General features: G+C 42.5%; 1 protein-coding gene across 5 annotated transcripts in view; it reads left to right on the forward strand.

Annotated features, from left to right (window-relative positions):
* SLIT3 (slit guidance ligand 3) overlaps nucleotides 1-23,089 on the forward strand; it is a 938,430-nt gene that overhangs the window by 860,142 nt on the left and 55,199 nt on the right. For all 5 annotated transcript variants that reach the window (XM_019534858.1, XM_019534861.1, XM_019534859.1 and 2 more), the window contains one exon: nucleotides 14,596-14,689. In XM_019534858.1, the coding sequence (XP_019390403.1) occupies nucleotides 14,596-14,689 (94 nt within the window). The remainder of the gene's footprint in view (nucleotides 1-14,595; nucleotides 14,690-23,089) is intronic.

Below are 23,089 nucleotides of genomic sequence, written 5' to 3' on the forward strand. Positions count from 1 at the left end.
CGCCCCCCTTCTCTGTCCCCTGTGTCCCTACCATCATGGCAGCACTCCACCACTGCCAGCTCCTGTTTGAACACTTCTTAACACTCTGATTGGCTGTTTGTCAGCCAGTCACAGCGTGAATAAAGCATTACAGACAGACAGATTAAGGCTTTTATAATATTAGAATGTATTGCTCAGAAGAAATGCAGAGCATACTTTCGGGGACTCTGTTGCGAAAGCAGTAATTGTGGAAAAGACATAGGGGTCGTAGTGCACAATCAGATGAACAGGAGCTCTCAGTATGATGCTGTTGGCAACAGGTCCACTGTGATCTCTGAATCTATAGACAAGATTATCAAGAAGGACTAGGTAGGTTATGATCCCCATGTATTCAGGAATGGTGTGACCTATGCTGGTCTATTGTGACCACAGTTCAAGAAGGACATTGATAAATGGGAGAAACTTCAGTAAGCAGCCAAGAGAATGGGTAAACACTGAAAGATAGTCCTTATAATGAAAGATTTCAGGAACTTGATCTGTTTTACTTCACAAAGTGAAGTTTCAGGAGAGATTTAATTACAGGATCCAAGTACTTCCATGGCGAGCAATGGGCATCTTTACACGTGCTCTGGGGTGAGGAAGGGGACGCTTTAATTACAGAGGCTCTCAGGAGCATCCTGATTAAAACACCTGCAGCATCACATGTATGCAGCGTCCCACACTTCAGAATGGAGGTCGGGGCAATTTAACTAAAGCTCGTTCAAAAAGCTTTAGTTAAACCACCTCTTCCACCATTCTCAAGCAAAGGAATGCTGAATACGTGTGACACAGAAGCTGTTGGACTGTGCTAATTAGCATGCGTTGGGACAGATATCCGGCATGTATATAGGTGACCAATAATTTGATCATAGAGGACTCTTCACTCTAGCATATAAAAGTATAACAAGAACTGAAGGCTAGAAGTTGAATCTAGAGAAGCCTGGTCTTGAAACAAAGTGCAAATTTTTAACAATCAGGATAAGTAATTATGGCTTACAAATGGCTGTAGTGGATTTTCCATCACTAGCAGTCTTTAAATCAAGACAGAATATTTTTATTAAAAATATGCTTTATTGAAGCAGGAATTAATTTAGGGATGTCATGAAGTTTATAGTATATCAGAAGTCTAATGCGATAGACCTTCTGGATTTTTAATCTTCGATATTCAGTGCGTGTGTTTCTTCCGTTAGAGGGACTTGTGTTCCTATGAGGTTTGCTTGACCCATGGCTAGACCACTACTTTATATAAATATATGCATTTATAAAAATATAAAATTAATAATTAATGTGAGTTGAATGTCTTAGAAATAGGAACTGCTGAGAGAGTTTGACAGTCTCTTGTTTTCTTTCCCACCACAGACGCTCACTGCTTTGCTGACTTGTGTGTGTTTTGTTTTACTTGTGTACTTTCATTGGGTAAAATAACATAGGCCAGAAATCTTTCCTCAAAGACTAATTTTCTCAGTGTTTCTCCTTAAAATCCCTTGACAATTCTTTCCCAACAGTTGATCCTAGATGAAGCAAGACTAATTTGGTGAGAGAAGGAATTTCCCACATTCAGTGTCTGATTTCACTTGGTTCAACAATTCTTTGCTCCTTTGCGTAGTTCTTTTCCATTCATGGATCTCAAAGCACTTCTGAAGCATAAATTAAGCTTCGTAGAACTTCAGCTTAAGCTTCATAGGCACATTCTATCTACAGATAACAAAACTCAGGTACAGGAAAGATAAGTGATTGGCTACACATCATCAGGAAATTCTGTGGAAGAAATAGAAATCCAAGACTTTCATTTCCTCAGTTAAGGCTCTTGCCACAAGACCACATTTCTTTATTATTATTTATTAGTGGCCGAGTCAACCTTCTCAAATATGGGTGCCTTTGATTAAGCACTTTGGCTCTGTGACAGGGTACTTTGTTTCTTTGGTTATCAGGAAATGCCCCTGGTTCCCCCTGGGCAGCTGTCACTTGATGGGCAGTTTAACCCTACAACTAAACTGAAAGATCTACTTCTTCCAGGATAATTAGGGTAAGTTCAGCCCAGACTTAAAGCCAATAGCAGACTATACTCTGTGTGAATAACAAAAATAACAGCTTGCTTGAACCCTGTGTGGGCCACAACCTTCTCTTGATGCAGAGGAATGAAGTTCAGTTCCTCGTTACAGACTTCAGGACAGGAAGCTACCAGTTGATTTGCTTTTTGTCTGTTGGCTCTTTTCTCATCCTCCTGGTCTCTTAACTTCTTCCTGGAGCTGATTTACATCTGGTTGTCTGGTTTAACACCTCTAGGGTGCTGGCAGATGTGGGGTGGGGTGGGGTGGGGGGGAGGTGTATGCTCTACCAGAAGAGGCAGTGCATTACTATGACTCGGCTCCACAGTGTCTGTATAGATTGGGCTCTTCAGTGCGGTTTTGGGGCTTTTAGCTAAAGCTGATTCAATCAGTTATTAGATAAAAGTGCCAAAAAGCCCCACTAAAACACCCAATCTCTACAGATGTTGGGAAATCTGGGTACAGCTAAGGCGCTGCCTGTTTCCGGTCTTGTGCTGGGCTCGGTGCTGAGTTCAAAGTAAAACCCTGTAGGTTTTTTTTTCCCCTATGTCTGCAAGCAGCCTTAGTTTCCAAGTACTTCAGAAAAAAGCTAACTATTAGCCCCCTAGCTGTCTGTCTCAGGCCTCCATGACAAGGTACGTGGGATTCCCTCCCTCTGGGGCTCCTCCGAGTTTATCGTTCTGGCCACCTGCTTCTTCAGCCCTTTGAAGGCCAGCGCAGAGACTTGTTCTCTGGTGTTTTTATGTGGAAGGACACACAGCTTGCTCAGGGGGAACGTCTGGTGCTCTTCTCGTGTTGTTTTAGTGAAAATGCCCAAATACTGCCATTCATGAAAGATTGACAGCTCAAAAAATTGAACCAAACCCAAACTGCTCTTTTAAAGTTTTTTAAATATTTTGGTAAACGTCTTTCTTTTCTTTTTAAATTTCTCACATCTCTTCCTTCTCTGTTTTTAACCAGAAGCAGAAATTAGCAGTTGCCACAAGGAAGTGGAGAAGTGTTGGAAATTTTACTATACAGTCTGCTGTAGCACATTTTATTAAATGTATCCAAACCTCCTTGATCTAGAAACTGGGAAGAGATTTGAAAATAATATCATGGCCTACGTTGAATAAAGGTTTGGCAGGTTTTTTTCTCCTGAACTAGATGGCATCCCAGGAGGAAAAACCTCTAAGATTATTTTTTTGGAAAGGCAAGTGTTTTCAAATAGTCTATTTCCTTGGGAAAAAAACTGCCCCAAGCAACTTATATCACAGAAAAGCAACTGGAAACCATTTCTGGAATCATATGTTTCAAAGAAGAAAAAATGCAATTTTACCTTGCAGCCTCCTGGGATAGGCGGTATCACAGAGTTTTTTTTATTGTTTTGCTGCTTTTAGATTGAATACTCTTCATTGTTTGTGCCTTATGGCAGCTCCTTTTCCTGGCATGTCTGATTGTGGTACTGCTGCCTGTTTGAGGCCAAGTACTTAGTTAAGCAAAATTACTCTGAAAGAAAGCTATCTTGTGGTGACTTGTGGTTGCCACCAGTTAATGGAGCTTTGCTAGCCTACTTCACATAGCTAACCATTGTGGTAAAACGGTGCAAAACAATCTCCATAAGGGACTCCAATCACAGCAGAGTTAAATTTAGTTGAATCATGGCTCTGTAGATCCCTCCTCCCCCTCCATTTTGTGTGTTTTCTTAACTGCATGTGTAATGCATACAAACAGGAAGCTTTTGGATAATGTGGTTTCACATATTTCTTCAGTAAGTTCACCAAGGATTTGGGCTATTCATTGTGTATCTGTGGCCTTAAACAAGTACATAACTATTAGCTTATTTTATAACTATGGGACCCTAGCCATAATTAGCTTGAAAGAGTAAGTCATAGTTAGGGTTTAGTGTACGTATCCTTTCATCCAAGAGTTTTACTCTTGGTGGAAGTTTCCCAATTTTACTTACTTGGCTAATATGAAACTTTTTTGCTTTGCATGCAGAAAGATTTTTTTTTTTAAAGAAAGAAATAATGCTTCCCACATGCAAAATGAGAGTAGTGGGGAGAGCTGGATACATGTAATTGAGGCCAGGATCTTGGTTCCATTGCTGCTTCCATTGAAATCAGTTTGAGGTTTTCACTGAAAAAAAATCCACACGTTTATCACTAGCTGATCAGAATACTGAAATTCATTTTCCTGAGCCTAGAGGTGGAATAAATGATGTGCCTGATTCTCTGACAGTCAGAAGTAATGGGTAGTGTACCTCCTTAGTGCTCTGCATCCTTCCTCAGCTTTCGCTTGCTTCTAGTACTTGTTTAAGTCATGTCTGCAGTCATATTCTGTAATGTCTCACAGAAGTTTTCCTTCCTTTCATGACCTAGTAAGACAAGTAAGACCCTCTGGAATAATCAGTTTAGAAGATGAAGAACCTGCTTACTGAAAATCAAGGATTGTTGGTATTTGGGACCTAACTTGTGAAACAATTTGTCAACAATTTGTGCCCAAACACAGTTGCTTTCAGAGCAAGTTACTTACCCTTACAAAGATGCCAAATATAGGAGTATGGAAAGTCTGCTGCAAATCAACAGAAAGTCATTGAAGACTTGGACACTATACTGAGGGGCATGCAAGAAATTCCATAAAATAATAAGGAGGTCTTTCTAGGAAAACCTCTCTGTTTGAATAAGTTGTCAGGCAGAAATGGGCTATAATTTATCTTCTGGAGGTATGATGACTACCAGAGTGTAGCATAGCTGCTGCCAACTTCAAAGGAAAAGGAGTAACTAAATATTTCTGTGACTTAAACTGACAGGTGAGCAGAATTGGGGCAAATGTGTCCAGTGTCTGTTGGGACTGTGTCTTGGTCTGAAGGAATTAAATATTTGAAGAAATCTCTATTAATTTTCAGGTTATTGACTTGTAACCTGGCTGAGAGTTGTTTGCTCTAATTTTTTACTAAACTTCTAGGATGAAAGGGATTGCTAATGTGCATAGGCATTTTGTCCCTAATTGGGTTTTTTGGACAGTGGTAAGTAAAGCATTGATTTGTTTGCCCAGTTATGTAGTATCAATTTAAATGTGACCTTTTCTCTAGCTAGCTTGGAATAAGATTGTTTGTTTTATTTTTATATTTCATTAAAATCATTTTGCAAGACTCTGGTTTCCAGTTTCATTACAGTTAGGCAGACAGGAGTGAGAGGTTCAACAAACACAAAACTTTATTAAGCTTACTGCACAAACCAGATGAGCAGCATCAGTTTGGTCTCTGAACTGGATCTAGTCCATGGGCCCAGTCCGGTATATGGGCTGAACATAGTAGGGTCTAATCTGAGTAGGGCAACAAAAGCTCAGGGACCTATCCCAGAACATGACCATAGCCCATCCAAGCCCAAGCCCAGCCCTCAGCAGTGGCTGGTATTGGCACACAGCAGCTGCCTGCTTGGGCCCAATCCCAGCATTTGACAGCCACTCTCCCGGGACCCAGTTCAGCTATGTGGCAGCCACCATCCAGGCGATCGACATGTCTAGGACTGATCCAGCTACATGGGGCTTGGAATTTGGCAGCCACTCCCCCCCTGCTAAATTTCCGGACCTATGGGGAGCTCTGCACCAGATTACACGATTCTATGAGCCAGGGGTTGAGCACCTCTGTTTAAAACTATTAAGTGCTTTCCTTCACTTGCATCACTGCAGTGAGCAATAACTGTTGGTTTCTCAGTTCTTGTGAAAATCAGGTGGCTTGTTTGTGTGCCTAATTTACATTTTTCCTTTTGAAATGTTAAGCCCAATTTTAAAGATGAAAAAGATCTTCCTTAGATATTTGTGGGTGTCTTTACATGTGCTCCAGAGGGAGGGAGGGCAAGGGAGGCAGTACTTGGATTGGAGTGGCTCTTGTATATTCAGTGTCCCGCTGTATCTCATGTATTCAGCACCCCACACTTCAAAATGGCAGTGGAGGCACTTTAAAGCTTGTTTGTTGAGCTTTAAAGTGTCCTCACCGCCATTTTGAAGCATGGGGATGCTGAATGCATGCGATGTTGAGGCTGCTGCAATGTGCTAATTAGCATGCTCTAGCAGACTCTATTAATTGAGTCTGTTCCAATGCGTTGAAATAACAGTGCATTGGAGCAGTCATCCCGCACATCTTGAGGCACCCTGAGTTCTTAAATCATTGACATAGGACACATGGTCTTTACATTATTTTAAAACTAATTATTTTCTCATGCTAGAACTTCTGATTTCAGGGTTCTCTGTTTTTCCTGCACAACCTGATTTCTTCATTAACAGCCCAGAAATGAGTGGTTTAGAAATTAGGTACTGTGCATTCAGATTAAATTTTTGCACCAAAGCCTCTTACATTTTTAACAGATGGAGCTAGTACACTTTCATGGCAACTGACTGGAGAATGTGCAGAAAGGCTTTTGGCAGTGAGATGTATTTTTGTCCCACTTCAGTGAACAAGCTGAATGTATTGGGGCAAAGTCTGGAACATTATGTCTAAATGTTTGACTCTGCCTGGCAGAGTATCACGTAAGAAGAAGATATAAGTTCTATGGACAAAGATTTTAAATCCTTCCCAAATACATTGCTTCTGCTTAGAACATAATAAAGATAAGGGCTAATGCACCATGAAATTCATCTCCAGGTTTCATTTCAAAACTTCATCAGGTATTGGCAAAAATCTTTTCCATAATTTCTCTGCACTGTTTATTCTTCCAGTAGTCTCTAGTACTCTAGTATTGTGGCCCAATTACTTAATGCCCTCCTGGTTTAACTTTTTAGTTTCTCATGTCTAGAAGCACTGTTGGCCACAAGCCATAGGCTAGGTTCACTGTTCTAGGTCATATCTATCACTGGTGAAACTAATCCATTCCAGTTTCTAATGACATGTTCCTCTTAAATGGATGGCAACTTGGGCAACAGTGACCGCAAGGTGATTGAGTTCAGGATCCTGAGGAAAGGAAGGATGGAGAGCAGCAGAATAAGGACTCTGGACTTCAGAAAAGCAGACTTCAACTCAAGGAAACTCATTGGCAGGATCCCCTGGGAAGTCAGACTGAAGGGGAGAGGAGTCCAGGAGAGCTGGCTGTACTTCAAAGAAGTCTTATTGGGAGTGCAGGAAGAAACCATCCCTATGTACAAGAAGACAAACAAGTATGGCAGAAGACCAAGTTGGCTTAGCAGGAGACTTGTCAATAGACTAAATCACAAAAAGGAAGCTTATAAGAAGTGGAAACTTGGACAAATAACTAGGGAAGAATATAAGAGCATTGCTTGGGCATGCAGAAATGAAGCCAGGAAGGCCGAAGTGCAATTGGGGCAACCAGCATGGGTTCATCAGGGGCAGGTCCTGTCAGACCAACCTGGTTTCCCTTTATGACCAGATCACAAAATCCTTGGACGCAGGTGTCATGGTGGATGTAGTCTTTCTGGTCTTTAGGAAGGCCTTCAACACTGTCTCTCACCCTGTTCTCATTAAAAAATTAGTTGACTATGCCGATGATGCCTACACAGTCAGATGGGTCACAAATTGGCTAGAGGACCACACCCAGAGAGTGGTGTTGGGCAGGTCATTTTTGACCAGGAGGAATGTGGGCAGTGGAGTCCCCCAGGGCTCGGTCCTCGGGCCCATGCTGTTCAACATCTTTATCAGCGGCTTGGATGAGGGAGTGAAAAGCACCTTGTTCAAATTCACGGATGACACTGAGATGTGGGCACGCTAAAAGAAAGGGACAGGCTACAACTAGATCTGGACAGGTTACAGGGGTGGGTGGATGAGAATAGGATGAGATTCAGTTCTGACAAGTGCAGGGTGCTACACCTAGGGAGAAAGAGCTATAGGCTGGGAAACTCCCTTCTCATCAGCACAGAGGCAGAAAGGGATCTTGGAGTCATTATTGATTCCAAGATGAACATGGGCCGGCAGTGTGGGGAGGCAGTCAGGAAGGCCAACCGTACCTTGTCATGCAGCCGCAGATGTATCATGAGCAGGTCCAAGGAGGTGATCTTCCCCCTGTATGTGACATTGGCCAGGCCACAGTTGGAGTGCCGCACTTCAGGAGGGATGTGGACAGCATTGAGAGGGTCCAGAGGAGGACCACCTGCATGACTGGGGGGCAGCAACCTCTCTCTATGAAAAGAGGTTATGGGACATGAACCTGTTCAGCCTCCACAAGAGAAGGCTGAGAGGGGACCTGGTGTCCATCTGTAAACTTACCAGGAGGGACCTGCAGGGAACGGGAGAGTTTCTCCGGGCACTACCAGGAGTAATTAAGAATAACAGCCACAAGTTGATTGAGAGTAGGTTCAGGCTAGACATCAGGAAGCATTGGGCTGAGAGAGTAGTAATCAATGGGTTGATGTTTGGTTGGCATCCGGTATCAAGTGCAGTATGCAGGGGTCAGTCCTGGGTGGGCTGGTTTTGTTCTAAGCAGCAGCTCTGCAGAAAAGGACCTAGGGGTTACAGTGAACAGTAAGCTGAATATGATTCAGCACTGTGCTCTTGTTGCCAGGCAGGCTAACAGCATACTGGGCTGCATTGATAGACGTGTTGCCAGCACATCAAGGGAAGTGATTATTCCCCTCTATTCAGCACTGGTAAAGCCACATCTGGAGTATTGTGTTCAGTTTTGGGACCCCACTACAAAAAGGACATGGACAAATTGGAGAGAGTCCAGCAGTAGAACAGGTTACCCAGAGAGGTGGTGAAAGCTTCATCCTTGGGGGTTTTCAAAACTCGGCTAGGCAAAGCTTTGGCTGGGATGATCTAGTTGGGGCTGGTCCTATTCTGAGCAGGACATTGGACTAGATGACCTCCTGAGGTCCCTTCCAACTCTAACTTTCAATGATTTTATTATTCTATAATTGCTAAGGGCTAGTTACATTTTTGCCTAGGCACTAAGTTTGTAAAATGTGAGGGGGAAGAGGACAAAGCAAAGAGAATATAGAATCACTTTTGGAGCATTAGTAGCTAGTAGATATCTAAAGAGTAACTTCTCACTAAAACTACTGCAGTGTAGTCATTTCTTGTGGGTGTAGCCAGAAGTGCTAGGATCCCTTTGACCCACCCAGAACAATTTTAACAATTTAAATATATTTATTTTCCCTTTGTAGGCTGTAAAAAGGAGGATAAAGGTTATTCTGGGTGTTGTTACATGTTACAGATTAGCACATGCTAATCTCTAAGGAATGATGCATAGTATTAAAGTTAGCACATGCTGTGAGCAGTTGCATGTTAAGGGTTAATACTGTCTTGAAGTGCCCTCCTATATGTGCAGGCAAAAGCATGATGTGGTCTAATGCACAATCCACATAGTCAGTCCATGCTGTCACTGCTGCAAGATCCTAGCCCTGGCCCCGGAGCAGCTCTCCACCCAGCCATATGCCCTGCCAGTGCTGCTAGGATTGGTCTCTATGAAAACCCTGGCCCCATGCTGTCATGTCCCTGCTACTGCTGGGGTCTGCATGGAAACTAGGTGCCGTGACATGGGCAGGGGGTCCTGGGAAATGGAGTCCAGCCACCAGCTTGAGCCTCCATTTTGCCCACCCCTGAGCTAGAGTAATTTTCTCTTCTGGGTTTGACATGATCTTGATCCAGTGCCCACTAAAATGCACTTCAAATCCCATTCAGTCTCCCACATCTGGATGAAAAGGAAGGATTTTTGCTTTGGAGTAGAAGACTTGTGCTTGATTGGTGTCAAGATTAACTGTAACTGATTTCGTTTTTGTTTTTTAATACCTGTTTGCACCTGGAGATGGTATTTGCCTGGAGGAGGCTGGTTGGAATGCCGTTGTTTGTAGTTGTCTGTGATTCATGTATTTTATAGGCCACTAACTGATGTTCAGTTCAGTTAAAGGCACAATGGGAAATGATCTGCAATTCCAACAGTCACATTTACTGCCGTGCCATTTGTGCATGGCAGGAGGCACAATCATAGGATTGGGGATCAGATCCCAAACCTACCCTATTGCCAGTGCAGGGAGAGCCGGGAATCATGGTGTCCTGCACCAGTAAGTAGTAAGCCAGGTAGTTGGTGCTCCCATAGCTGAGAGCACCTGTCATCTGATCAGTGCTCCCAACCTTTCTCTCAGGTGGATTGTCATGACTGAGAGCATCACTCAGCTGATTGGCACTCCCGGCCTTTGGAGCACACCAGTGTCTTGAAGGACTCCAGTGTGCTCCCTAAGCTGGAAGTGCTGAACATCCCTGGTCACATGTTCAATTTAAGGTACTATGGGAACCAGCCATAAAGTTATTACACAATATATGTGTCATAACTGTGGTTTATTCCCTGTTTTATCACACCATTAATTGCATGAATGCAGCTATGTTGCTACTTAAGATGTGATTAACCGGCTAATCACGTCTTAAGCATAGCATCTGCTAGAGGCTTTAGTGAAACCGAATGAAACACTGGTAACAGGTTTTTTATAAAGTTGTGTGATGCCCTCACATGTCTGTCTAGTCTTAGTGTCAAAATCTGAATAAATAACAAAATGCTAAGTATTATTTTGAACCCAATATAGCTATTGAAAGAGAAACCTGGAATAGACCTTTAATTGCTATCATTAACTAAGCCACTCACAAAAGAAGGAAGGGTCAGTTTTTTCCTTCAGATGCACACAGGGAAACGGCCAGTGAATTTTGTATACCCATTTCTGAGGGCAGATTTAGATCCAAAATATTTTGTGACTGAAGGAAAGATAAGAAACACTTTGTAAAGCTCTTGCCATGGGTACTGCTATTTAGGAGGTGTTTTATTTCCTTACCATGCTGTCTGCCACCCTGAGAACGTTGGGAATGCCTGCTTTAATGTATCAACATGATTTTTCTTCCCCAAGATGAGGTTGCCTCTATTGTACAGCATACCCAAAGGAATTGTGGAAATGTCGACATTTGTAACAGGATTATTAAAAACAACAGAAAGGAGCCTAAAACACTCCAAGTTTTCTGTGAAAAACAATAAATTTTTTGGACGCTGTATCTGGTACCAAGCCTGAAATCCTCCTAAATTTTGATAGTGGAGAAATCAACATGGCATAATGAATCTTATTATTTGACAAGAGTATACATTTGGGGAGATTTTTTTCTTGGATTTCAATGCATTTGTCAATTTTCCAAGCCTGTTGAGAAGAATACTTTCAGAAGAATTATTTCCCTTTGAGAGCTTGCACCATTATTTTGATTTTTCTCAAAAGTCTGTTTTTCTTTGAAAAAAAAGCTTTTATGTATCTTTTAGCAAAGTTACAGCTGAAGAAATCCATTTACAATTTATTCTATTAACAAACGAAAAGATACTTTACAAAAGCTTCTAGGCTTTAGATCTTTGAGTTCCTTTTAAGTCACCATCCAGTTAAAAATTCTGTGGTCTTTATTTTTTAAAAATATATGTGATATTTTATGCTGACTAGAAAGACAAAGAAAAGGAACACTGAGGAGATTTGAACGAGCCCATGGCAAGTTCTGACCTGCCCACGTTATTTTTTTGTGTCTGCTGTCTAACTTAGGTTGTGGGTTTGCTTTGTTTATTAGGGATTTTTGAAGGTAAAAGTAAACCTGTTCTGTTGCTTATAAAAATGTTAGTAAATGTCCTCAGCAGTAATTTCAGTCAGGCTGGTGACATGTTCTTACTTGCTTTAAAGGAGGAATTAAGTACAGTAGCAAATGTCCAAAACTCAAGCCCAGCAGAAAATTTGCATCCATTTTACCAGTTTTCTAAGTATGCAAATATAGGAAATTTTTTCACTGGAATATCACCCTTCCCAAGCTGGATTGCAGATTTTTTATTTGAGTAATTTATTTCAAATTCAGTGCTGTAAAAGAGCAAGGTAAGAAGTAGTAGTAATTGTTAAAATGACATTCAGGGGTTCCCCTGTTGCCCCTTCTGGTTAGGGACAGACATTACACATAAACCGGTTTAAGTGATCAGAAACTGTTTTAAACCTGTAACAGAACAGATGTTCAGTGCACATAAACCAGTTTGAAAATGGCTGAAACTAGTTTGAGATAAACCTGGTTAAATGTAGTATCAGACTTAACTGATTTGGTTCAAACTGGTTTATGCAATGTCTGTCCCAGATCCCTTGCTGGTTTAAGATAAACCAGACTCCCCCAGCATCCCGGCATGCTTTCTGGGTTGGGCGGAGCTCTCTGCTCCATAACAGGGCTGGCCCCTCCCCTCTGCTCCCTGGCTGCAGCTCCAGCACAGATTGCTGGCTGCTTTCTCCCTCCCCCCTCCCTGCTAAGCAGGAATTCCCACCTCCCTTTTGCTTTGATGAAAGGTGTCTGGGTATTAGCTAGCAGACCATATGCTGGCTGTGGTCCATGCTGAGTCAACAGGTAGAATCAACAGGTAGCTGGTAATGTCCCTCTGTTGTTTTCTTAATGGGGTGATAAACACTATGTTATCAGTTCCCTGCTGGGCTAATCAGAGCATCCTGCCAGGGCCTGGCCATGCCTCCCGTCAGCTCAGTGCCCTGGAAGGAAAATGAGGGCTGCTCATGTGCACACCAGCTTCTAGCCTGAGCCACTGCAGGCATGTGGGATATCTGTGTAGTTACAAAGTGATTCAGCCTAGCCAGGTTAGACTAACATGCAAAGATTGAATCAATTCAGGCTTAGGCTTTTTGAATGTCTGTCCCTAGCCTCTGACTCCACGACAGCTAATTCATCATAGGGTTACAAATTTTTGCCATTTAAGGGCTCCTTTACATATGCAGGGAGGCTGCTCCAATGCATTGTAATCACTTGATTAATCGAATCTGCTGGAACACACTCCAGCAGAATCTAGCATCATATGTACCAGAATCCCTGCACTGAAAATTGGCAAAAGCAGCGCACTTTAACCGATAAAGTGCCCCTGCCACCATTTTCAGTGCGGGGAAGCTGATACACATGATGTTCTGGGCACTTTAATTAGTTGGCCATGCTCATTAAATCGCTGCTTCCCTCTAGCCTCCTAAAGCATGTCTATAAAAACCCTAAGAGCTTATCATATCATGTAATAGCAATGCCAGATTCTCCCAATATTCCCAGTCCGGTCAATTGCATATCATGAGTCAGTACCTGCTCTCACCCCCTATGTCACAAGACTGGCTTTGCAATAAATATTCCGATTTGAGGGATTTTTTACCTGCAAGGGTCATATTTTCAAACTTTCAATGCAAGTGTGTGGTCTGAAACTAATTTTGTGAGGAAGCTGAGATTTTTTTTTTATCACCTGTTTCCAGAAGGGGCTGGGCATTGAATAAAAATACTGTTGTCTAGTCTTGCAATATTTGGTGTTTTTATTCAAGCCCATCTTGGAGACAGGTGATTTTCAGAAAGTTTGGCTTACCACAAAAAAAAATCTCGTTCTAGTCATGCCTCCCATATCATAACTTTCACCATTTGCTGTTACTTTAAAAAGTCTCCTATTCATATGTTCATATGCATATGTGTGTGTATGAGAATATGCATATGCACACACAATTATACACACGCGCGCGCGCACGCACACACATATTTGAAATTGTGCAGATGCCGTCTTCTGATATTACTGCAAAAGGGACTTTGGGATTGTATTTGGTTTGAGGGTTTCCATACTGAGAATAATTGACCTGCCCTTTTCCTGCAAGAAGGGATTTTTTTTTTAATTCCCCCAGAGGCAAAGGTTTCTGCTCAGTCTCTGGCAGAATCTCAAGTCCTGAGGTACTGAAGTGTAACCTAATAATTTAGGTCTCAGAAGAAGGATGGTGCTTAAATAAACTATCTGGTTTTGAACACTCTGGAACTGTTCACTATTAAAATTTAAACAAATCCAGGGAAGTTCACTGCATTTCACACACCATACCTTGAAACAGCTGAACTGAGCTTGCATTTGAGAACCTTTTACTAAAAAGACAGCACGTCCAATAAGAATGGCAGAGTTAGTGCTCTTCTTGTAAATAGTGGGTGTTATATAATTATAAACAGTTCTAAATCTGGTTCTTGTTACTGCAAAGCTTTTTTTAATCTGAATGATGTAAAATCATCTTCTAGGGCAATAAAGTATTGGTTGTGACTAAAATATGGCTTGGTATGCTAAGTTTAAAGACTCCCTTAATGAGTAGGGCCATGTGTGTTACTGGCTGTCTTTGATGCTAGAGACGTGAAGTCCGGATCTGATCTTACAGTCCTTACTCAGTCCTTACTCTGGCCAAACTTTAGCTCAGGGTGAAAGGGTTTGAGTGTAAGGAGTTTTGAATCAGGCCTCTCAGGTTTGTATGACACAGTAATCCCATCTTTTGTAGCCCAGTTGGTGAATATTTATTAAACATAGTTGTTGATCCTATTGTATTCAACAGTCCAGTATTGAAGAAGCTCACTACAGTGTAATCTGACTCACCATCACAAAAAGTACTGTCATGAAGTGTCATGCTAAACTACCAAGTTGCTGCAGTTTTGCCCAGCCACCAGTCACAAGGGCAGGTGAACTTACCATGCTGGATATTGTGGTTGAAACTCTTTCACCAACATCATTGCTATGTTGATAGCAAGTTTATTGCAGCCTTATTCCTTTTCTTTTATCAGGTGAGCTTTGTGATGAGGTGATTAACCATTGTGTTCCTGAGCTAAACCCTTGTCAGCATGAGTCCAAATGTCTTTCCCTTGCCAGAGGATTCAGGTAAGCATTTTTACCTTCCTGTATTTGATAAAATTTGTTCCTTAACCTGAAAGGAATTGTAATGTTGATTTGATCAACTTAATGAGCCAAATACAAAAGGAGTGCCCGAAAGGTGGTGTACTATAGACCATTTTAGGAATGTTGTTAGTATACATCTTTTTTGCAGCTCCTCAGTGTGTAAGGTACTTTATTGTGAAATAAGTTGTGCAGTTCCAAAATGGAGTAATTATTCTGGAATAAATTATACGTTCTGGAATTGAGCATCAACATGTCGTTCTAAAATAGCTATTGCAGATTATCTTATTCTACAACAGCTTTCAAGGCATTTTTACTGTATAGATAAGTCCCTGGATTTAGATTCCTGTAACCATCTATATAGGTAGTCTAAATATAGTAAGATGTAACAGATATTACCATTGGCATCATGCCAGAATAGTATCCACTATGGAAGCATTTCTCTTCATTTCTGACTTCTGTTTCTCACAACTGACTCTGTCTTCATGTTAGTAAGTGAAAACATCCCACAGCAATGAGATTTTTAGGAATAGCACACAACACTGTAATACCTCCACACTAGGTCTTGTCATACGTTGAAGCTACCGGCAGAGTAAAGTACATATTCTTTAAATATTTCTTCTAATAATATAACAAGCATTGCAAGCACTGAGACAATAGGCAAGATGTTAAGGATGGCTGCTATTTAGATAGGCTGGCTTATCAGCATTTTCCCCTTACCTGTTTATTTGGTCTCTTTCCCCACTCCCTTATCCAAGCAGAGCAGGTTTCCTCTCACTGGCTGACCACTACATGGAGGACATTTCTGAACACATTTCTGTGTTTTGAAAATTAGTAATTTAGGAATCATAATTATGGTTATTGGTTGTGTACAATTGGTTATTATTATGATTGGAAAAGACCTCCTATCTTTATGAGCAATGAGATATTATCAGTGTATCTAACAAAAATAACTAGAAGGTGCATATGCAATATATGTTGTCAACATCATCCCATCTTGGCAGAGTAGATAGCAGAACATAATTGAATATAAACTGTTAAGCACATATTTTGAGTAAAGTCTAAAGTCCTCTTTCCCCCCTTATTTCCAAAAAAAAAAGAAAGAAAGAAAGAAAATCGCCCTAGAAAACTGAATGTCTGGATTAGATTTGTTTTCCTTTAAAAGTTTAGGTGTAAGAAGATTTGTCTTTGGAAGAATATGTCATGCCAGGATAGAATGGGACAAGTGGAAAGATAGTATATGTTTGGAACCTATGCTGAAGTGTTTGTGTAGTCATTGCAGACTGGAGACACTGCAAAGAGGGTACATGACAGACTGCACATTCCAACAGAGGTCCTGAAAAAACGTTGCTGAGACACATAATGATTTGGTTAGGACCAGCCTTCTCTTTAAAAGAACAAGTTAATGTTGTTTTACTTCGATATGAAGAATGATCTCTCTGACACTCCCCAGTGACATACATATCCTGGAACAAGAATCGTTTGAAAACTAACTCCCTCTACAAGCACCCAATTTAATTCCCTTGTACTGCTCAGTTGCAGTTTTAGTAATCAAAGTCCAGTTCTCATTATTAAAAGGAGAAAAATGATCTTGTGTGGCTACACTATGTGTCTGGAAGTCAGGAGGTCTGAATTCTGTTTCATGCGTGACCTTAGGCAATTCCCTTTTCACCTCTGCCTCATCTGCACACCAGCATCACAGTGGTGAAGTGTAGCTTAATTCACTTGCAGATCCTCAGGTGGAAGGTGCTTTAGAATGCTAGTTTTCAAAGGTAAGAAGAAGGAAGCAAGACAAGAAGAGACAGTCCACTCATTGTGGTACTAGCAGAATACCATGAGGTTGAAAAATAGAGATAAGGTTGTATTACAACCTGGGACAAAGCAGGTATGAGAAGAAATTGCAAAAGACCTTAGATGGATTTAGGGGCAGATCCAGGCTTTCCAAAGGGGTGGGGTGCAGGAGTGAAAACCTGCACTGCAGGGGTGGCTGGACCCCTACCTTTCTGCTTCCTTCCCCACCAATGTGGGCAAGCTACCCTTGAGAACCTCCAGCAACCTTTTTTAAGTCCCCTAAAGCAGATAAAAATGCCCCCTCTCCTTCCTTTTCCCTCCCCACTCCCCTAACCATTTCTGCCTGTCCCAGCTGGGCTCATCTGGGGAGCAATAACAAGGTAGCTGAGTAGTTCCCCCTTCCGTGCCTCTTCCCCCAAAAGGAGGCACTCATGCCTGCTGCCACTTTCCTTGTACCCAGCTGAGCCCAGCCCACATGTAGCCTGTCTGGGGAGGATGGGAACAGCTCTGGCACTTTCCCCTTCCTTGGAACAGCAGGGAAAGCAGCAGTAGCAGGCAGGGGATGTGGAGTGGGGAAGAAAGGAAGTGCGATTTTCACTTCCTTTAAGGACCTACAAAATTCCCCAGAGGCTCCCATGGTGTGGTCTGATCCCAAAATGGGATCAGATCATGGGGAGCCATGCCACTGGATCCACCCCTGGCTAGACTGTAGCACTGAAGCCAGCCTGATTACATAGCTCCCTCCCATAGCTGTTATTACAGCCATTTTACTCCTTTCTGGGTGATTCTGATTTGCCACTGAGAATGTGGGGATTGGAGAAAATATGGAGCCTCTAAACAAAGAAGCTGTCTGCCCCAATCTGGAGCAGAGGAGAGAGAGAAATAACCTGTACTACTAATCTTGGCTTCACTGCTAACACTGTCTAGCATGGCTTGTGTTCTGAGCAGTGACTGTGTCCTGTGAAGCACCTAACACACTGCTACAAAGTATAAAATAACAGTAGTACATTCAGCCCATAAATTTTATCTCGGAGAAAGCAAGCAAGCTCAGCTTTCATGAAACAACATAGCAGCTTCCTAGGGGAAGGTTTCTTTTGGACACCTGGATCCACACTAGCTAAACAACCTGTAGGGTCATATGGCTTGTTACCAAGTGAAGGACTTCAGGAAAGAGTCATTTCCAGCTCTGGAGGGAAAGGAAACTGTTAAACAATTTAGGACAGTTCTTGAAGTGACCTCCTCTGAGTAGAAAGATGCATACCCTAGTACTTGCTGATTCCTTGACATTCCTTCAGGCTTGCATTTTCAGCTAATCCATCACTTGGCTAATCCATTAGTTACAGCATGTTGCGAGACAAAGGTAGAATGTCAGTTCTATGCCTGGTTCAAAGTTCTCTGATAGGTACCAGCACTAAACATTTATAAATTAACTCCACCTGTCCTGTGTCACTAGAAGAACGAGGGGATGGAGACAGCATTTTCATAGTTTCTAGGGTTGGAAGGGACCTGAACAGATCATCAAGTCTGACCCCCTGCCCTGGGCAGGAATGAGTGCTGGGATCATAATACCCCAGCCAGAAATCTATCCAACCTCCTCTTGAAGACCCCTAAGGTAGGGGAGAGCACCACCTCCCTTGAGAGCCTGTTCCAGAGCCTGGCAGCCTTAACCATAAAGTAGTGCCTCCTGTTATCCAGCCTGAATCTGCTCTCAATCAATTTGTGGTCGCTATTCCTTGTTATCCCAGTTGGTGCCTGGGGAAACAGAGCCTCACCTATTTTCTGCTGGTCCCCCCTGGTGGGTTTATAGATAGCCACCAGATCCCCTCTCGGCCTTCTCTTGTGGAGGCTGAATAGATTTAGGCCCTTTAGTCTATCTTCATAGGGGCTGGCCTGCTGGCCAGTTGTACCTGTGACTGGGACACAACCGCCCACCTGTTACCAATTCCAGCACTAAAAATTAATCTACACCTACTTTTTTTAGTTCACTCCTTTGCAGGGTGCTGACATGTAAGCTCTTTGGTAAAGGGAACATCTTTTATTATGGGCCAGTTTGTCACACAGTGGAATCCTTGGACATTTTTACAAGTACAAGCACTACAGTGCTGGGTGCTTTGAGAAGTGCCCAGCACTGCAACACTTGCAGGTGTATAAGTGGCAAAATGCACATCAGTGTGAAGAAAATGGCAGCGGTGCACTTTTGAACTAAAACACCTTGGAGGTGTTCAGAAGCATACTGCCTCCATGTTTCTCTGTGTTGATGCACATTTCACTGCTTATACAACTGCAGGCAGTGCAACATGGTGTGCGTCACCTCCTGTGCGGCGAAGACTCGATTTATTGAGTCTGCTCCAAAGTGGTGGATCTCCGGTGCATCCAGAACGACAAGGTACATGTATAAATGCCCCTTAACTCTGTTCAGGGGTCTAGGGCAGTCCTGTAAGAAAAAATAGTAGATAATAACAAAAAACTCCCCACCTTGTATGTTTACTTATTCTTGCCTGACAAGGGCCTATTCCTGTAATATGGAGGAACCATGCTAGCACTCCTTTGCCCCACCAGTGCCCAGCCTCTAAACAGGATGCTGGGTTTGCTTTTGCTCTTTGCAACCTGAACCTGCCTAGCACAGGGCTTGGTAGACTTTTGTTTCTTCAGGCTGAAGTTTGTGACCCATCTTTGGCTGTGTCCTGCTCTCCCCCCACATCCCTCTAGCAGCTAGCTTCCTTACTAGACATCACAGTGCTTCTCTTGCTGCAGATTCCCAGCCCCTCTGGAGTGAGGGAAATGCAGAGGTGGTGGAACAGCAGGCTCTGCAATGGAGGGGAACGCTGCAGGGGGGACAGCTCTGAGTCACTATTCCCCTATTCTTCACAGAGCAGATCCAGCCCACAGATTGCCAATTCCTGACCTAGTGATTTCATATGGATCATCTTTCAGCTTTTAAACCATTTGGTCACTACTGAGCTTGTCTGGATTTAAAAACAATAGCAGAAAGGTTGAAAATTTCCTGTCCTTTTATCAGTCTCTAATATGTCTTAATATGTTATGGCTTAGTGTGTTATGACCTGTGTTATGCCATGTATTAACATGATGTCATGCAACACAACATACAGAGTGAATAAAGGATGCAGAAATATTTGTTTATGATGCCCCATACACGAAATACTCCAGGTGCCTGAGAAAATACCAGGCTTAAAGCATGCAACCACCAGCCTAGTCTGGAGATATTAACCAGGCCATTGGGATGTGAGGTAGCTGATGGTCTCTCAGGCAGGTTGCTCTTTTACTTAAAGACTGAGTACTAAAATGTATCAGCCTGATTGTTAACTTGTGTTTTTTGTGGTCACTTTCACCTGTGCAAAGCGAGTGAAGTTTACAGCTAAAATGCTGGCTTTCTGATCCAGCAAGTGAGAAGAGAATCAGATCCCCTGGTCTTGCCTGCACAACATCAGTTTGTACCAAGGAGCACTGCCATACCATCCCCCTCCCTCCTCCTACACACTGAGTGCCAAAAAGCTGCTATGTAACCCCTAAGACTGAAAGTGATACTAGGCACTCTCCAAAAAAGCAGCTCTATGATTTCATAGATCCCATAGATTTTCAGGGTCGGAGGGGACCTCAGCAGATCATCAAGTCTGAACCCCCTGCCCTGGGCAGGCAAGAGTACTGAGGTCAGATGACCCCAGCCAGATGTTTGTTCAGTCTCTTCTTAAAGACCTCCAAGGCAGGGGAGAGCACCACCTCCCTTGGAAGTCCATTCCAGATTCTGGTAACCCTTACTGTAAAGACATTCTTTCTAATGCCCAGCTTAAATCTGCTCTCTGTCAGTTTGTGGCCATTGCTTCTAGGTACTCCAAGGGGTACCTTTGTAAACAGAGTATCTTGTATTCCTTGCTGTCCCCCCACCCCCGCACCCGACAAATTTGTAGACAGCCACCAAATCTCCTGTCAGCCTTTTCTTACAGAGGCTGAAGAGATGCAGGTCCCCAGTCTCTCCTTGTAGGACCTTTCCTGCAGGTCCCTAATCATACAAGTGGCCTCCGCTGGACCCTCTCAAGGTTATCTGCATCCCTCTTGAAGTGCCGTGCCCAAAACTGGAAACCATACTCCAGCTGCAGCCTTACCAGTGCTGCAGAGAGGGGATCACCTCCCTGGACCAGTTTGTGATGCACATGTTAATGCACGATAGTGTATGGTTAGCTGTATAGATCACTTTGTCAACTCATGTTCATCTTTGAGTCAACTGTGACTCCGAGATCCCTTTCTGCTGCTGTGCTGCTTAGAAAGTCATCCCCCAATCTGTATGTGTGCTGGTGATTCCTTCTCCCTAGGTGCCATACTCTGCACTTATCCTTGTTAAACTGTATCCTATATTGTTCTGCCCACTTTTCCATCCTGTCCCAATCTGCCTAAATCCACTCCCTGCCCTCCAGTGTGTCTACTTTGCCCCATAATTTGGTGTCATCCATGAATTTGGACAGTGTGCTCACTACGCCCTTGTCCAAATCACTGATGAAGATATTGAACAGCACTGGCCTGAGGTCCAAGCCCTGGGGGACATCATTGCCCACATCCTTCTAGTTTGATACTGACCTGTCCACCACCACTCTCTGGGTGCATCCCATTAGCCAATTTGTCACCCACCTGACTGTATAATCATCTAAATCACAGCCACTCAGTGTTTTTATGAGAATGGGATGTGACACCGTATCAAAGGCTTTTTTAAAATTCAAGTATATGACAACTACCTTGACTCCTGTATCTAAGCAGTTTGTGACCTGGTCATAAAAAGAAACTAGGTTTGTCAGGCAGGAAGGATCTACCTGCTATGAATCCATGCCAGTTGCCCTTCAGCATTACTTTTCCTGCTGGACTCACACAAATGTATTCCTTAATTTTTTCAAAGGTTTTCCTAAGGATCAAGGTGAGACTAATCAGTCTAAACTTACACAGATCCTCCTTCTTATGCTTTTTGAAAATAGGGACCACATTGTCCCTTTTCCAGTCCTGTGGGACCTGCCCTGAGTGCCATGAGTGCTCAAACAGTTTTGTCAGTGGTTCTGCTATGACTCCAGCCAATTCCTTCAGCACCCTTGGATAACGATCATCTGGGCCTGCTGACTTGAACACATCAAGCCTCTTTCCAAGTGCCCCATCACTAAGTTGACACTAACCATTGGTGGGCTGGTGTCCTTCCTGTGATCTTTATCAACACTTGGTGTATGGGCAGTTGGAGCAAGTGGGCAGGGTATATTTTCATAGCAGTGCTCCCTAGTGTGAGCTGATGAAATGTAGACATGCCCTAAGAGGCTGGGAAGGTATGAAACACCATTACAGAGGACAAATGTTTCTTGAACAGGAGTGTCACCTGGGCCACAATAACTATATTCCAGAAGTGCTTAGTATAGAGGTAGCTTCAAATTATCCAATCTAAACCTGTCACAGTTAACCCGAATTTTGAAATACTGGGAAGTATTGAACTAAAAAGAATTCTCGGCTTCTAAAGGGCATGGCCATATCTCAGCTTGGAAATGAGCTGGAATTTTTGAATGTGCTCTTGGCTGCACAGAGCTCTCTACTTTCAGAGCAAAAATTGCAGGTGGTTTTCCTCACTCTTAACCTCCAGCTCTTTATTATGTTTTGATTATTAAAGGGTAGTATTTTGTATTCCAAACTAAAAAAAAAAAAAATAGCTAATGCAATTAAATGCATTTTGAAAGCACAACTTCGGGAAAGAAGCATGTTTTTTCATTCACTGTGGCTGTGTTAGAGTCTAGTATAAATATGTTTTATTATTCTGAAGCATAGAATTATTACCTGACGGCATAACATGCTGATTTAATGCAGCCCTGCAGAGAAAAGTGGTGGTTCTATCATTACCGTGATAGCCAATACACATCATAAAAGTGATACATGGCAGCTTTGAATAAGGAGCTGCACATCGTTCATTAGTACATCACTTTATATTAGGACAGCAGGGATCAATAAAAAGCAACAGGATTAAATGCTCCCATTTAATCCCATTCCCCCTACAAAGTCTTTTGATGGATGATATTTGCTTGCAGGTGTGACTGAAACATTGCTGAAAAACTTTCCTCAGGCTTAGCAAAGTTTGGAGATAGAATAGCCTTTGTTTTGTCTTGTTTTTTTTTTAAATCCAATACTATGTTACTCATGATGTTCCTGCAGCCCCCAAGATGTAAGAATGTGATTCAGCTGTACAGATGTGGCATATCAGCCAAACAGTGGCTGTGCATGTTTGTTACAGGAGGCCCTGCCCTAGTGTGAGTGGAGAAAGAAACTGGTCAGTCTGCAGAAAAACAGATCATTTTGCTACATGCAACCTATAACCTCTCTGGCCCTTGAGTGCTGTGATACAGACATCCCCTCATTAGGAAGTGGATTTATTTCATTCAGCTAAATCTAATTGATTAGATTTCACACTTTTTACTTCTTTCAGTCTCTCATATGGGTTACTCAAATAAATGATATGCTACCAGTTGAGTTGAAAATTGATAAACATCTTTTTCCCCCATAAATGAAGCATATTTAGATATGTTGTAGAAATTGCAGAAGCCTAAATACTGTGGTGATGAC

Source organism: Crocodylus porosus, unplaced genomic scaffold (genome assembly GCF_001723895.1).
Source record: "Crocodylus porosus isolate Cpor-Errol unplaced genomic scaffold, CroPor_comp1, whole genome shotgun sequence".
Classification (NCBI taxonomy): Eukaryota; Metazoa; Chordata; order Crocodylia; family Crocodylidae; genus Crocodylus; species Crocodylus porosus.